Here is a 17,349-nt window from a genome sequence, read left to right on the forward strand (position 1 = left end):
ATCTTTACAAGATCTTTTCTGTTGTTCTGGGATTGATTTAGACTTTTTGCACCAAACAACGTTCATCTCTACGAGACAGAATATGTCTCCTTCCTGAGCGGTATGATGGCTGCATGGTCCCATGGTGTTTATACTTGCGTACTATTGTTTGTACAGATGAAGGTGGTACCTTCAGGCAGTTGGAAATTGCTCCAAAGTATGAACCATACTGATTTTTTTGATTTTCCCATGATGTCAAGCTAAGAGGCACTGAGTTTGAAGGTAGGCCTTAAAATACATCCACAGGTACACCTCCTATCAGGAGCTAATTGGCTAAGTGTCTAAATGCTTGACATCATTTTATGGAATTTTACAAGCTGCTTTAAGGCACAGTCAACTTGGTGTATCTAAACTTCTGACCCACTGGGAAGGTGATGAAAGAAATACAATCTGAAATAAATAATTCTCCATCATCCATCCATCCATCTATCTATCTCTATGTATATATAATTTAATCTATTTAAAGGAATAGTTGACCCCAAAATGAAAACTTTAAAATGTCAAATATGGGCTACATTTGTTAGGGCAATGAAGAGTATTTCTGTCTTTTCTCGAATAAACAGCCTATGAAAGCTATGCGGGTTCTGCACATAAATGCGTGGTATCTTCTGCATCTGTGGTTGTGCAATGTTGACTACCGTGAGTGGCCAGAACAGATGCACGCAACAGATCGACAAATGCATGCAGGAATCCACGGGCAACCGTTCCACGCATGCATGCAACAGATCCACTCATGCTCAATTCACAAATCCCACAAATTAGATTCAAATATTTCATATATATATATATATAAATGAAATATTTGAATTTAATTTATTCAATAATAATCTTTAATGTTCCCCTTTAGCATTTATATCTCATTGGCTCTTCCGTATATTCAAACTTAACACAACAATTTCTGTTATGAGACACGCAAGAACCAAACATTCTTCAAAACCTCTAAATCTAAGTTCCGTGGAAGAAAGTCAGTCAGAAAGTAGTTAAAAGTTTAAAATAAACAGTTTTAACTAAACAGGCACAATCTCACCTGTCACTCAAGGTGATGGATATCCTACTGCCCACACCCCATGTCCCAGTACTCCTGGCCTCCTCTCGGTCTCCCAGGTCAGTTTTGGTGGGCACGCTCATATGAAGTGGCAGTGACTCCATGCTGCGGTGAAGGCCGGACATCTTTGGGTAGAGGATGGGAGAACTGCTCACAGACAGAGCCTGCCCAGTGAAACAGCTCGGAGAGTCGATGTGAAGCACCGGCGCTGGGCTCGGTGTGAGTCGAGGGGGCACACGGGAGCCAGCCAGGTCCTGGAGTTTGGAGAAGGGAGGGATCTTGGGAGGAAGGTCTTGGATGGTGATACAGGAGTCCAGACTGTTGGAGTTGACCTTGTCTAGGTGAGCCAGGCTTGGAGGGTAGACTAGAGATTTACTACTGAGGAACCTGTTTAAAAGAGCAAAAATCATTCATTATAATCTATATTTTCAAAATCAATAAGTCCGAGGGTTGCCTGAATGATTAGTCAGTCTTAAAGCTGATTTGGGTAATTTTTATGTGTACCACAGCTTAATAAGCATGCCATTTCTGGGTTGGTTTCACCTAAAAGCGTAAACTCTGTGACGCTATCAAAACATTCCTTTGTTTATTTAAGCTGGCCATTCAGTTTGACACAGCAACATTGGCTCAACCAATGGTGTGATTTTAGGTGAGGGACTATCTGTTTGAACAACCAATGGAGGACAGGGTTAGTTTCAATATTTAGTGAGTAATCCATTATTTTATAGAGGGGTAAAAATTACACATTTTTGCCTATGATTTTGGAGCAAAACTAGAGGTTAAAAAATTACCTTAGAAAAGTGTTGTGTCATTATTTTATTTTTACACAGAGATAAGTAGATCTATTACTAAAATCAGATGACTTCAGCACCTCTTGTTGCATTATACGCCAATCGTGTGAGTCCATAATTTGGGAAAAGCACTTTTTCGTGTTGTTTTTCCATTTTTGGGGTGCCTATAACTCTAAAAATGCTATATTCTGGATTTGAACAAACTTTCCCTTTTCTATCTTCATTTTAAGGTCTTATATGTTTAAATTCCAGAGATATAGGGCTCTCAATATGGCTCCATGCGCAAATTGTTACATTTCACCCATTTTAAATGGTTGAAAAACAAATCACATGATGTGAAGCTAGTTTTTCTTGCCCAACAAAACCAAGATCTGAAGTGCAAATCCTGTATAGCATCTACATAAGACGTGTTTTTGCATTCCAAAACAGCAAAGGAATGGAGCAGAATGCCAGCGTCTCAAGATTTACATATTAAAGTTGGACTAGTTTTAACAAGACACAGCATTAAAAAAAAAAAAATGACATTTGTGGCGGAAAAACAAAAGCCAAAGATGTCTGTCTGAATGTATTGGGCTGTAGCAGTTGTGCTTTTAAGGGGATGAATTTGAAGACGCAAAATTTTCCGAGACGTTTTACCATGTCTAACAGCTAAATAACAGCATGCTGTCAAAGTGACCTATCCCTATCGTGATGTCATGCACTCAAAGACCTTCTGTAGTCAAGTTGCTCTGCATGAAGCCAAGGGATTTCAGTGCAGCCAAGTTCTGAAGGATATAAATAAAGAAGAACACTCTGCCAACTATAAAGTAAGCCTCAGAGGCTCATGATGTCCCATTCAAGGAAGGGGTTTTAAATAATTGAGTAGGATAGCTAGAGTAATGTAAAACAAACAGGCAATCATTATAATATTTCCTGCAAAAACAATTCTGCAAGTTTTGATATTACCAATGGTTCATTACTAATCATAATCACTATTACTATTGCCCACACTTAAGGTTAAGACTTGAATGAACCCTTAACCCTTATTATTAACCTTTGAGGTGTATGGAAGAATGTGAAGGTTGGCACTTCTAGGTTGGCTGTGGCTCAGTTGGTAGAGTGGGTTGGACACTAATCGCAGAGTTGGTAGTTCGAATCCTGGCCCACACAAATCCACATGCCGAAGTGTCCTTGGGCAAGACACTGAACCCCAAGTTGCTCCCAATGGCAGGCTAGCACCTTACATAGCAGCTCTGCTGCCATTGGTGTATGAATGTGTGTGTGAATGGGTGAACGAGTCACAGGGTAAAGCGCTTTGAATACTGTTAAGGCTTAAAAAGGCACTATGTAAGTGCAGACCATTTTACCATTTACTTCTAGCTACTGAAGCTCGATTTTGTGCATTGTTGTGGTCAAAAAAGTGCCATACTGCAATTCACAACACAAGTACATGCTGCATTCTCACTTTTGTCATAAGGGTCACTAAAGCAGACACTAATGTGAACTGTCCGCTTCTATATTGAGTTTTCTCTTTCAAGTCAACTATTGTCACAGCGGAGCAAAAGTTTGAAGAGACGTTTAAGTCAATATATTTATAGCAACTTACCTGAATAATATCACATTTAGTTTAATGACACAGACTTTTGAAGGTAAATCTATCACCCATTTGTTTGGTTTGTTACAGCCACAGTAACTCATGAACGCATGTAAAGCATGATTAACAGGGTTGTGTTGGCAATGTGTTGGCCAAGTGCTTGTATTTGCGTACATGTACTTGCCCTAAGTATGTTTCCAGCCTATCTCTTCCAACACAGTTTGTGATATGGACATAATAAGCATCTCAAATCGTACAATATGGATATCGATTTTAACGTGCTGCATGATAAAACAGGCGAAAAAAAATATCGCTAAAAAGGCTTCAATTGAAAGATGGACTGCGAGTTCATAATCTCTAGAAACCAGATTATTGTAGAGACTTGTAGGTGAAGGCTTTAAACTTCGACCAGTGAGTAACCACCTAGCACCCTCCCAGAACACCCTAGCAACTGCATAACAACACCCTAATAACCACCAGAATACAAGATACAACAGAATGTGTTTTTGCAGAGAGTCGTACCTCGGTGTGCAAGTCGGGGAGCTCAATTCAGGATATTTGCTTGAACTTGTCCTCCGCACTCGATGAATCTTCTCAACAGCTTCTCCACAGCTGCTGCCTTGATTCTCGCCCTTCAGACAGCTGATCTCAAAGTCGGCTTTGGCCTTTGCCCTCTCTTTCTCCTTCTCACGATCTGTTTGATTAACCGGTCCTATGTTGCATGGACGGCTGGATGCCTTCAAACTGTTCCCTTCCTTACCTCTGGTGAGTATGGTGTTGGGCAAAGGTGGTACAGGTTTAAGGGTGAGGAGACTGGAATCAATTGTTCCGCTAACAGGGCGAGATGAAGGTCGCCCAGTTAGGCTCATAGCGCTAGACTTGGCAGGTCGCGGAAGGCTGCGGTATTGTATGCTTCCGCGGGCGTTGGCCGAAAGAAACCCTTGTTCTGATCCGCTGGCGTCAAAGCTGTTTTTACGGCTACCACCACCAGGAACAGGTTTGATCGGGATGGCCGAAGATTTTGGGGTTTTTCCCACAGTGGCTGAGCCACTCGTGATAGTGGCGCCCCCTGCTGTCAGTACAGTGGCGGTACCTGTGGTTGGCGGTTTCTTGTAACCGAAGGAGGAGCCGGCGGTGGGTTTCACTAGACCTGAGGGGGGCTTACGGTACTCTGCGTTGTCTCGACCAGCGTCGGAGCGAGAACGCTGGAGACCTGTTGCCTTCACGGACATTTTTACCTTATCAACAGCCTTAGAATCTCCTTTAGTGGCTGTAAAGAGAAGGAGATAACATACATCATTAAAATCACATACAGTGGCCAAAGTATATTTCGCCTTTTATGTGCCGGTTTATCTCACCATCAGCACAGTACCCACTGTCTAGTCTGCGCACAGTACGCACAAGCCATACCGGCGTCTCTCACAGATACTCTTTCCAATATAATTATTTTGTCACCATTTTTAGCCACAGTCTGCAGCCCTAAAATAAGGGTGGCCAGTCGTCCTGTTTTTCCTGGGACAGTCCTGTATTTAAGCACTTATTCTGGAAAAAAAAACTGTGTTTTGTTCCATATTTCCCCTCCCCTAAAAGTCAAAGTGACTTTCTCAGTCACATGAGTATTCTAATAAAAGGTATCCAAGGATACAGCTTGTAAAACCAATAAAATCACACTGTGTTATTTTAAGTAAATGATTGGATTAAACTATCCAATCTCAATCCCCTATCAATAGACGTCCAGTTAGTGAACTGACTGAAGTCAATTTGGAAGAGCACACAGATGAAAAACGTCATGTAATCAAATGTACATTTAATGAGGATCTTCAAAAAGAGTTTAAATTTAAAAAAAAAGTAACATGGCATTACCACCTGAAACCATCACTGGTGTACCATGGTAACACCACATCACTTTATCGTAAAGGCTCTTGTCTTACCACATAAACCTCATCATCAATAAACTTTGATCTCCTTTTATGAACACACAAAGTTGAGTCAGTGCAAATGATCAAAACCTTCATGACACCAAGCTGACAGGGTTCTGCCCTTAGCTTTGGGGTTTTCCCATTTGTGGCAGAGCCCTGATATGTACGTGTTCCATGTCTGTCGGACGTGTTCCTGTCCAGTCAGATTTCTGTTGCTTCCCCGTTCCAGCCCAGCCCGTCATTGTGTTGTCGCCCCGGATTGTGTTCGTTTTCCCCTTCAGGATAGATTTTGTTTGTTTATGTTATATTTTAGTTTGAATAAAAGCCCATATCGCTACTCTGCGTTTGAGTCCTGCCATTTGCTCCACAAAACCTGACACCAGACCTCCGTTGTGGTCAGTCACCACATTTGAAAGGTGAGTAAAAAAGCCTTGGGGGTATGACATCATAATTTGAAGTAACGGAGAGAACCCGATTGAAGCCATGATTAAGTCTCTGTGGCTAAATCTAATCTCTCAGAGCTAAATCTACAGTATCTGAGTCATGGAGTATGGAGGCATAGGGCACACAAACATCTGTGTTTAATTAGAGCCCAATCCAATATACAAACTCTATTCAAAACCTTGAGAACTTGAGGAACCTTGAGCACCTCATGAATATGCAACAGATTATTTGCACAGCAAAATGACTTGAACTTCAGGTTATTTCTCACCTACAAGAATTGCATGCCTTCAAAAGACTTGGAATATGATGCAGGAGTCACATGGATTACTTTTATGATTCTTTTGGGTCCTTTGAGTCTTTATCAAATAATAGGGGTTGCTGACGCATGCGTGCTAATATTTTCAGCGTAAACTGTCTCTGCCGATGTTTGAATTTGTCGGACATTAGGATATTTTATCAGTCAAAAACTGATAATTACCGGTAAATGGAAATCTTGCTATGTACTAACAATAAAAAAAAATACAATGTATTTATCATGTAATAACATGTTGTTCTGAAAAATTCTCACAAGATTCACATTTGCCACAACTGAGGTTGAGAAATGGGTAGGTTTAGGATTAGGGTTAGTCTCAGTGTTGGTTTAGGTTTAGGTTTTAGGGTTAGATAGGGTTAGGTAGGGTTAAGTTTTAGGGTTAGATAGGGTTAGGATTTAGGGTTAGGTTTTAGGGTTAGATAGGGTTAGATAGGGTTAGGTTTTAGGGTTAGGTAGGGTTAGATAGGGTTAGGTTTTAGGGTTAGGTAGGGTTAGGATTTAGGGTTAGATAGGGTTAGGTTTTAGGGTTAGATAGGGTTAGGATTTAGGGTTAGGTTTTAGGGTTAGATAGGGTTAGGATTTAGGGTTAGGTTTTAGGGTTAGATAGGGTTAGGTTAGGGTTAGATAGGGTTAGGTTTTAGGGTTAGATAGGGTTAGATAGGGTTAGGTTTTAGGGTTAGATAGGGTTAGGTTTTAGGGTTAGATAGGGTTAGATAGGGTTAGGTTTTAGGGTTAGATAGGGTTAGATAGGGTTAGGTTTTAGGGTTAGGTAGGGTTAGGATTTAGGGTTAGGCTAGTAGGCTAGATAGGGTTAGGCTTTAGGGTTAGATAGGGTTAGGATTTAGGGTTAGGTTTTAGGGTTAGATAGGGTTAGGATTTAGGGTTAGGCTTAGGTTAGGTAGGGTTAGGACTTAGGGTTAGATAGGCTAGGCTTAGGTTAGATAGGCTAGGATTAGGCCAGATAGGCCAGGACTTAGGCTAGTTTAGGGTTAGATAGGGTTAGGCTTTAGGGTTAGATAGGGTTAGGTTTGGGTTAGATAGGTTAGATAGGGTTAGGCTTTAGGGCTAGATAGGTTAGGCTTAGGGTTAGATAGGGTTAGGTTTTAGGGTTAGATAGGGTTAGGTTTTAGGGTTAGATAGGGTTAGGTTTTAGGGTTAGGTAGGGTTAGGTTTTAGGGTTAGGTAGGGTTAAGTTTTAGGGTTAGATAGGGTTAGGATTTAGGGTTAGGTTTTAGGGTTAGGTTTTAGGATTAGATAGGGTTAGGTTTTAGGATTAGATAGGGTTAGGTTTTAGGGTTAGGTTTTAGGGTTAGGTTTTAGGATTAGATAGGGTTAGGGTTAGGTTTTAAGGTTAGGTAGGGTTAGATAGGGTTAGGTTTTAGGGTTAGGTAAGGTTAGGTTTTAGGGTTAGGTAGGGTTAGTTTTTAAGGTTAGGTAGGGTTAGGTTTTAGGGTTAGGGCTAGGTTATCGGGTTAGGGATAGGTTATAGGGTTAGGGTTAGGTTTTAGGTAGGTCTAGGTTTTAGGGTTAGGTTAGGTTATAGGGTTAGGGCTAGGTTATAGGGCTAGGTTTTAGGTAGGTCTAGGTTTTAGGGTTAGGTAGGGCTAGGTTTTAGGGTTAGGTTAGGGTTAGGTTATAGGGTTAGGGCTAGGTTTAAGGGCTAGCGTAACTACAGATGTAATTAAATGCAGGTACTTTAAATGTAAGAACAATTCAAAAACACATCTGTACATAATAAGTAAATTGTAGCAAAAGCTTTAGTCATAGTAGTTAAAGACACATAATAAAGTACCAAAAGTATGATATTCATTCATAAAAGTATTACATTTTTACTCCACTAGAGTCAAGGAAACTGTAAATATAACGATAAATTACAAACAGTTTTTCAAAAACATCCTTAGATCAATGACTAGAAAGGACTGAGCTGACAATCTCTGAAATAATCTGCAGTGTTTTCGTGCTTATTTCACGAGTCCAATTTTACTTTAAAGTAGCTAAGCACAAACAACACCCCAAAACAACAACAGAACTGACACTATTCAGTGGTTTCTCTCTCTTTTTTGTCCTTAAATTGGTGATAATGCTTTTGTTGGTTTAAATATTTTTTTTATTAAGACCCAACCCCACATTTAAATCCATTGCAGCACTTAAATGCACAAAGTGGGTTTGAAATACCATCCAGTACAATGGCTATTTGTTTTCTTGTAAGTACACTTGGTCCCTGACATTTAAATGTCATTCTTAACCATGGATCCAGCATATAAAGGTTACACTGCCTACAGGTAAACTGCATTAAGAAACTAGAAAGGCAAACTTAAAGGCTTCACTTTCAAGACTTTTGTTAAAAAGTGGTGTATGGTGGTGTTTAGTCAATTTAGAGTTTGGCAGCCCCTGGACGTAAACAATATGGCTTGGAACACACTTCCGAGTGAGTAAATGATGACAGAATTGTCATTTTTAGGGGAATTATTCCTTTAAGTGAAGACTGTTTTGCTACTCTGTATTGTGGCTCTTCAAAAAGTTTCAAACTAACATGTCATCAGTTTGATATTTGATGAAGAGACACTCTGTATCACATCTGGTCTTCATTTATACAAGGTTACAGATGACAATAGTGGCAACGAAAACAATCGAAGAAATCCAACTGATACTTTTCCAACTCATGATACTGTACCATTCATATCGAATCCCTTTGGAGTCAGAGTTGCATGCTGGATAACTAAATAAAGTTGCATGTTTGGAGAACAAAAGCTCTTTTATTTTGCTATTTTGTTTCACAGAAACGGGCCTTTTATGGTATTTATTTTTTGTATATATCCAATATCTGAAATCATATGTGTACGAACTGTGGTGCTCACGTTGGAAACATAGGTTCGATTATGGCCAAGTTCAGGGCTGGACTGGGAAGAGAAATCGGCCCGGGATTTTACATAGCAACTGGCCGAAAAGCTGCAGCTGGGTTCGCTGTCCTTTTCTGCATACTGCACATTTTAGCTTATCGCGGCCCATTACGCTGGCCGACCCACCGGCCCACTCGGTTAAGGCGATGGCCAGTCTGCCCCTGATCATCCCCAAAGTGAGTCCAGCCCTGGCCAAGTTGTTCCCAACCCCATTTCTCTACCTGAAAACGTATTGTCCCCCCCTCATATTTCCCCTCTCTACTGTTAATGGAAACCAGTTGCAGGATGTACGATATACACTTTCCTTAATACATTCATATAGATTTTAATCAAAAATGTTAAATGTCATTGGAGATGTCCAATGTTTTCATATATACAGTATGCAACAATATACACACCTGCTACTTTTAGCACACTTTGTGAAGTGTGTGTAATGGGTGAGGTGATGCCCACGGGTGGATTTCGGCTCTTCTTAAAGCTGCTGGGTTGTCCGAGACTCTGAGGTTTCTTCAGTTCACCTTTCCCCGTTTTCTCTGTCGTGGAACCGTCCGGCGGCCGAGTTTTCCTCCATTTGGTGGAGGACTCTGCTTTCAGGCTGCCAGTGTCATAAACACCGTCAAACTTCTGTAAGGATTTTCTGTCCTCGCTGTACCACGCCAGTCCACTCTCCACCAGAGAACGCTTCTCTGCATCAGTTCGCAACTGGAGAAACACACAAACACACACATACATATAGATATGTCTCAAAAGAGTAGGAGAAATCATAATATAATATGTATTATACTATCATTTATACTATATTTTATGATAAATATATTTATAAAAAATATTCATGTATTTAAAAGTATAAAATCAATTACATAATACTATATTCATATTTATTATACCGTATGATGTACAGTAATATATTTGAAATGTATTTATATATAAAACCAACAGCATATTAGGCAGGTGGTCATAATGTTTTGGCAAATCAGCATATATATAAATATGTAAATGGTCTGCACTTATATAGTGCATTTTTAACCTTAACGGTATTCAAAGCGCTTTACACTGCGACTCATTCACCCATTCACACACCAATGACGGCAGAGCTGCCATGCAAGGAGCTAGCCTGCCATTGGGAGCAACTTGGGGTTCATTGTCTTGCCCAAGGACACTTCAGCATGTGGAATTGTGTGGGCCGGGAATCGAAACGCCAACCCTGCGATTGGTGGCTAACCCGCTCTACCAACTGAGCCACAGCAACCCCAAGTACTAGGTTGTAACATATGTATAATACCAAAGTACCACAGTATTATATCTATAATCTATAAGGGTTGTAATGAATTAATTTTAAATTTGCCACTTGCGTATCATTTTTGATCTGTGGCTAAATATGTAGGACAATGGAATCATGCAAAACAAAAATCATTCCAAAAACACTATATTGTCCATTTTTATCACCATTTGAGAGTAAAGAACAGTTAAACTTATCTTCTCAATATTCTCACAACCATGCAATCAGGGCTGGACTGGTAATCTGGCATACCGGGAATTTTCCTGGTGGGCCGATGCTCTTTGGGGCCGATCGGGGGGAACACAACCATCCCCCACCCACCCCCCAACAAGTTTTGAGCCAGTTACCATGAAAAATCGTGGGCCGATTTCTCTTCCCAGTCCAGCCCTGCATGCAATGATAGCGCTGTGTTACCATAGCAACAGAAAGAGTCCATCAAATCATAATGTTTCCATTTTTGTCTATCTAATCTTGAAATTTGACACATGCAGCTTTAATGACGAGTGAAACAAAGGAAGGATCTCATCAAGAGCTGATGGTAAGTGCTTCAAACGAGTAAATGACGTGCTCAATGGGATACAGCTGCTCTTAATTTATTCAAGAAAATGAAAGCCAGGCTTTTGAACTGGTTAAAGTTAAGAATGAGCTCTCCTGGCTTGATTCTGTCTGCAGGGGGTGAATTTGAAACATGTGTGTTATACTTTGGTTATGCCGCATTATTTGTAATCATTATTTGTGGTTTAGTTTGGGGAAGAGTGTGAATTATTATGTGAACTGAAGGCAGTTACTGATGTATCAGCAGATTACTAAATACAATAAACAACTGTAAACACACATTCCCATATGGAAAAGATACAGTATATTAAAACGGAACAAGGTTCTTCTAGGTTCTCCTGAAATGTGCTAGAAATGTATGTAGTGCTAAAGTAACACACTGGTGCATCCTCATAAGTTTCTGACTAGTTTCATATTTTGGTCGCTACTATTCAAACAGTAATGTAGTATGAATGTTTACATGTTCCTGTGACAGGGCGGAGGGCGTAATTCTACACACCCGGCCCCTTATCAGGCTAATCAAGCCTCCGAGAGGGTTAAAGGCCAACTGTGGACGGTGGTGCAACAAAGAGAGAGCATTTACGGGCAGCTGTCCGTCATATGTGTGTGTTTGTGTCTTTTGGTTAAGTTTTATATTTAAACTATCATTTATATTGTCAAGCTGGTTCTCCGAAACGCCGGCCACTCCTCCACCCTCTAACGGACGGCAGCCGCGCATCCCCGGCAGAATCGGAGGCAGTCCTCCGGCCTCTGGCGGATGGAACACCCCGCTGCGTTCTAGGGGAACAGAAGGGGTCTCCCTTGCCACTGGCAGCGGTTCTCCTGCTCCACGTGGTCGGCCGGGAGCCCCTCCCCGCTCACGGTCGGCGGTCCTCTTTTAACCCTGCCGTGTTTAGCGGCCGGTAGGGGTCTCCCCTCGCCCCTGGCAGCGACCCTGACCACTCCAGGCAGTCGGCTAGGAGCCCCTTCTCCCCTCGCGGTTGGTGGCCGTTCCGCCACTTCCAGGTGGTCGGGCTCCTCTGGCCCCCGGAAGATGGCCGCGGCTGCTCTGTTGGTAGCAGCGTATCCCTCCTCCTTCCCGGATTTCGGCACCAGTGTAAAGGGGGTTAAGGGAAAGGGGGAGGCGAGAACCAGCTTGACAATATAAATGACAATTTTAATATAAAACTTAACCAAAAGACACAAACACACACATATGATGGACATGTCCGTAAACGCTCTCTCTCTGTCGTACTACCGTCCGCAGTCGGCCTTTATCCCTCTAAGAGGCTTGATTAGCCTGATAAGGGGTGTGTAGAATCATGACCCGGCCCCGCCCTCAGCCCTGTCACAGTTCCCTATAGGCTAAAGTTAAATAAAATGAAAACATCATTTCTGTTTATATTCCCATCTCAACCGGCTCGCTGGCATCCAAACTACTGCATTAAATATCTCTAAAAATGTGTCCTAAATCTTAAATAATCCACATTCAAGAACAGGATGGTTTTAAACACTGACCAGTACCAGAACAGCCCAGGTCTTAGCTTCTTACCATAATGGAAGAGTTGCGTCGAGAGCCGATGGGTGTGGTGGGGAGAGAGTTCATAGACGAGCTGGCGTTGAGTTCCTCTGAGCTCAGGTTATCAGAACCATCACTCAAACCACTGCTGATAGAGCTGCTCTCATCCCAACTGCACAGAGACAGAGAGAGAGAGAGAGAGAGAGAGAGAGAGAAGAGTGATTAGAAGCAACAGAGAATCATCCGATCAAGCTGAAGACCTAGCACATACCACACAGCCCATGAGATCACATAAGGGAACATTATGAACAAAGGGTTATTGCTCAGAAGTTACTCTTTCAGACCTCAAAAGATTAATGACATTACGTGTCATTGAGCTATCAACTTTTTTTCAAATTAACATTCTGATAACTTTCAGGAAGGTATACTGCGGCTAAATCTAACATATTCTCTTTCTTGAGACAAGGCTGTTTTTAATAACTTTTGAGAAGTGTATATAGCTAATGTTCTTACTCTGCAAATCCATGCTGTAATATCCGATATAGTGCTTACTCCACTTTGCACATGTTAATATTGTTATAATTAATCAGTATAAAATGCATTGTTTATTGCACAGTTCCTTATTGCTCTCTGCTGCTTTGTTACTGGGATGGTGGCGTTAATGTTCCTGAAAAAAGGTACATTTGACAATTTTATTTGTATTTTTGCATCTGTGCTGGGAGCGTATAAAGCTGTTTCATGTTAATTTCTCGTGATATGTTGATGCGAGGATTCTCATTTATGCTAACGAGATTGGAGCTGGTGAAGAAACCACACCAGCGCTGCATTTGAGCATATAAATTTGAGCAACAACCGCTCCACTGATGATGCCATTGCATCTACAATACACACTGCTCTCTCCCACCTGGAAAAAAGGAACACGTATGTGAGAATGCTGTTTGTAGACTACAGCTCAGCATTCAACACCATAGTGCCCTCCAAGCTTGATGTGAAACTCCGTGCTCTGGGCTTAAACAGCTCGCTGTGCAGCTGGATCCTGGACTTCCTGTCAGGCAGACGTCAGATGTTAGAATGGGCAGCAACATCTCCTCATCACTGACCCTCAACACTGGAGCCCCGTAGGGCTGTGTTCTCAGCCCACTCCTGTATTCCCTATACACACATGACTGTGTGGCAACACATAGCTCCAATGCCATCATTAAGTTTGCTGACAATATGACGGTGGTAGGTCTGATCACTGACAATGATGAAACAGCCTACAGAGATGAGATGCACACTCTGACACGCTGGTGTCAGGAGCACAACCTCTCCCTCAACGTCAGTAAAACCAAGGAGCTTGTAGTGGACTTCAAGACAGAGAACACAGCCCATCACCATCAATGGAGCACCGGTGGAGAGAGTCAGCAGCTTCAAGTTCCTCGGTGTCCACATCACTGAGGAACTCACATGGTCCGTCCACACTGAGGCCGTTGTGAAGAAGGCTCACCAGCGCCTCTTCCTCCTGAGACGGCTGAGGAAGTTTGGAATGAACCACCACATCCTCACACGGTTCTACACCAGCATGTAGAGAGCATCCTGACTGGCTGCATCACCGCCTGGTACGGCAATAGCACCGCCCACAACCGCAAAGCCCTGCAAAGGGTGGTGCGAACTGCCAGACACATCATCGGAGATGAGCTTCCCTCCCTCCAGGACATATATAACAGGCGGTGTGTGAAAAAAGCTTGGAGGATCATCAGAGACTCCATCCACCTGAGTCAGGGAGAAAACTTCAGACTGTTCTGGAATAGTGTGCTATTGCTTTAATAATGGTTACTTTACGTTTTTCACACAGTGGACGGTTAAAAATTGCGAAAATCCCACAGACTTACATTGACGGATGTCAAACAGGCCATCAGAATGCTCATTAATTAAAACTCCATCTGTCACAAAATAAAAATGTAAACAAACCCACAAAAGTCCTTTAATCTGCTTTAAATCTCTCTCTCTCTCTCTCTCTCTCTCTCTCTCTCTCTCTATCTGACAATGTATCTGACTATATATGTAACAAACTATCTGACTACCTATCTGGTTGGTCTTTCTGTAATGTCTGTATAACCATCAAACTTCAAACTTTTCAAACTAGCTCAAACTTTAAGTCAAGTTTTTGTCAAGCCAACATCAAACTTTACCTATCTAGTTTTCTTTATTGTTACACTATTCACAAGAGAAAGGTTGAGAAAGACTAAGTGAGGAAGGGACATAACTTTACAGAGGTACTGTAAAAGGGGTGACATGAGGACCCGGGTCACTAAAGACCCGAGGTATGCATTTAAAGGAATAGTTCACCCAAAAATTCAAATTCTCTCACGAGAACCAAAGTGAAGATTTTTATAAGCACATTTCAGCTCTGTATGTCCATACAATGTAAGTGAATGGGTGCCATCAGGCTGCTGACTGTTTGGTGGTCAAAAAGTCATATTTAGGTAGTATAAAAGTAATCCACACGACTCCAGTCGATCAATTAATGACTTCAGAAGAAAATCGCTAGGTTTGAGAAAAAATAAATTCACTTTAAAATAACGCTTACTGCTAGCAGTCGACGTAACACGAAGCTGTCACGTGACGTAAGCACAATGACGTGCTCACCCGAGTAGGAAGAGTACGCTTTGATACAACAGAAGAATGAACGTCTCTTGAGAGTTAGGTCATTTCAAACAGCATCCCAGAGCTGGCTGGATGTAACGATTTAAAGTTTAAATCATTTTAATTATCTATTTGTTTCTTACACAAACCTATCGATTTGCTTCAGAAAACAGTAATTGATCGACTGGAGTCGTGTGGATTACTTTTATGCTGCCTAAATATGACTTCTGGACTGTCAAATAGCCAGCAGCCTGATGGCACCCATTCACTTACATTGTATGGATATACAGAACTGAAACGTGCTTATAAAAATCTTATTTTCCGTTCTGTTGAAGAAGGAAAGACATACACATCTGGGATGGGTTAAAGGTGAGTATATCATGAGAGGGTGAACTATACCTTTAAGGGTTAATAATGTTTTCTTTTTAAGCTTTTAAAGCTCACCGCTGCCTAGGAGGAACAAATGAGGTATTAATCAGATCTCAATGGTGATTCTTCTCTCCTATGGGAAACTTTTCCGCTCCATTACCTGACCCAGGAACAGACAGTTTGATGGCTCTGCTAGATCTCAAAGGGAGTATTGTAATTGGACAGATGTCTTAACATATGACCAGTATGAGGCTCAATCTACCACACAGGCTCACTAAAATTGGCTATGGAGAAAAGGCTTCCATTTACTTCAAAAACAAAACACAGTAGGGGACATAGATGCAAAACAGAACAAGATGTAGTGATTGAAGTTGTAAGGATTGTTCTTAAGGTCACTGAGTTTGTAAATGGCAAAGCATAAGTCTCCTAAATATCGATGAGCTGTTCTGGCAAACGCTACAGCTTGGGGTTCTAAAAGTGGGGAAGCCAACCTAGGATGGTAATAATTTATTGTTAGTCTTGCATGACAAAAATGTAATTTGTTCTCAAGCATACTTAAAAGTAAATGCTTTTAGCTACATAATTGGACATTAACATGCCAGTGCATTCAAAAATATGTACAAATGTTAAGTTTCACAAAGAAGGTTTTATCCTCTAATTGACGAGTAAACCAATCTATGCAATGGTGTTTTAAAGGTGCACTGTACAGCCACAAGACGTAAACAATATGGGTGTTTAAAATCTCGTATTAACCCTTTATGTGTAAAGGTTTACACAAAAAATGTCTTCATTGCCATGATGACGTAATGCCAAAACAAACAAAGAAAAACCTTTTAACAGAAAAGTGTATGTAAGGGCTTTTATAAAACTAAAAGCTTCACATTTCTGCCTTTAAGCCCTCCAGAAATTGGCCCCATTCACTTCCATTGTAATTGCCTTTCTGAAACCTAAATCTTTGCGTATTTATGTAACTTTTTGGGGAAAAGGAATGACGAGTCTAAATACATTTTTGTGGTAATCAGTATGCTTTAGACTGAGTTTAAAATGTATTGAACCCTGAATATTACTTTAACTGTTCAAATTTAACAAAACATGTACAATTATGGTAAATAAATATTGTTGAAATTACGGTGAAAAAATGTCCCTGTGTGACCCATCACATTTTATATTATATTTATGTTTCTTCTTATTTTTAATATCAGTTATGTTCAGTTGAAGTCAGAAGTTTACATACACCTTAGCCAAATATATTTAAACTCTGTGTTTTTCACAATTCCTGACATTTAATTTTTCACACAATAATTTGCTGGAATTTTGTCCCATTCCTCCAGACAGAACTGGTGTAACGGAGTCAGGTTTGTAGGCTTTTTCAGTTCTGCCCAGAAATTTCCAATCGGATTGAGGTCAGGGTTTTGTGATGGCCACTCCAATACCTTGACTTTGTTATCCTTAAGCCATTTTGACACAAATTTGGAGGTATGCTTGGGGTCATTGTCCATTTGGAAGACCCATTTGCGACCAAGATTTAACTTCCTGGCTGATGTCTTGAGATGTTGCTTCAATATGTCCTCATAATTTTCCTTCCTCATGATGCCATCTATTTTGTGAAGTGCACCAGTCCCTCCTGCAACAAAGCAACCCCACAACATGATGTTGCCACCCCTATGCCTCACAGCTGGGATGGTGTTCTTCGACTGACAAGCCTCACCCTTTTCCTCCAAACATAACAAAGGTCACTATGGCCAAAATTTTATATTTTCGTTTCATTAGATCAGAGTACATTTCTCCAAAAAAGTAAGATATTTGTCCCCATGTGCACTTGCAAACAGTAGTCTGGCTTTTTTATAGTGGTTATGGAGCAGTGAATCTTTCTTGCTGAGCAGCCTTTCAGATTATGCCTATACAGGACTCGTTTGCTGTGGATATAGATACTTGTCTACCTGTTTCCTCCAGCATCTTCCCAAGGTCATTTGCTGTTGTTCTGGGATTGATTTGCACT

General features: G+C 41.1%; 1 protein-coding gene across 3 annotated transcripts in view; it reads right to left on the reverse strand.

Moving 5' to 3' along the window:
- LOC127646654 (neuron navigator 1-like) overlaps positions 1 to 17,349 on the reverse strand; it is a 93,976-nt gene that overhangs the window by 34,268 nt on the left and 42,359 nt on the right. For all 3 annotated transcript variants that reach the window (XM_052130447.1, XM_052130446.1, XM_052130445.1), the window contains 4 exons: positions 12,390 to 12,528; positions 9,423 to 9,726; positions 3,971 to 4,718; positions 1,067 to 1,471 (listed from right to left, as the gene is read on the reverse strand). In XM_052130447.1, coding sequence (XP_051986407.1) covers positions 1,067 to 1,471; positions 3,971 to 4,718; positions 9,423 to 9,726; positions 12,390 to 12,528 — 1,596 coding nt within the window. The remainder of the gene's footprint in view (positions 1 to 1,066; positions 1,472 to 3,970; positions 4,719 to 9,422; positions 9,727 to 12,389; positions 12,529 to 17,349) is intronic.

This window comes from Xyrauchen texanus, chromosome 7, assembly GCF_025860055.1.
Source record: "Xyrauchen texanus isolate HMW12.3.18 chromosome 7, RBS_HiC_50CHRs, whole genome shotgun sequence".
NCBI lineage: Eukaryota > Metazoa > Chordata > Actinopteri > Cypriniformes > Catostomidae > Xyrauchen > Xyrauchen texanus.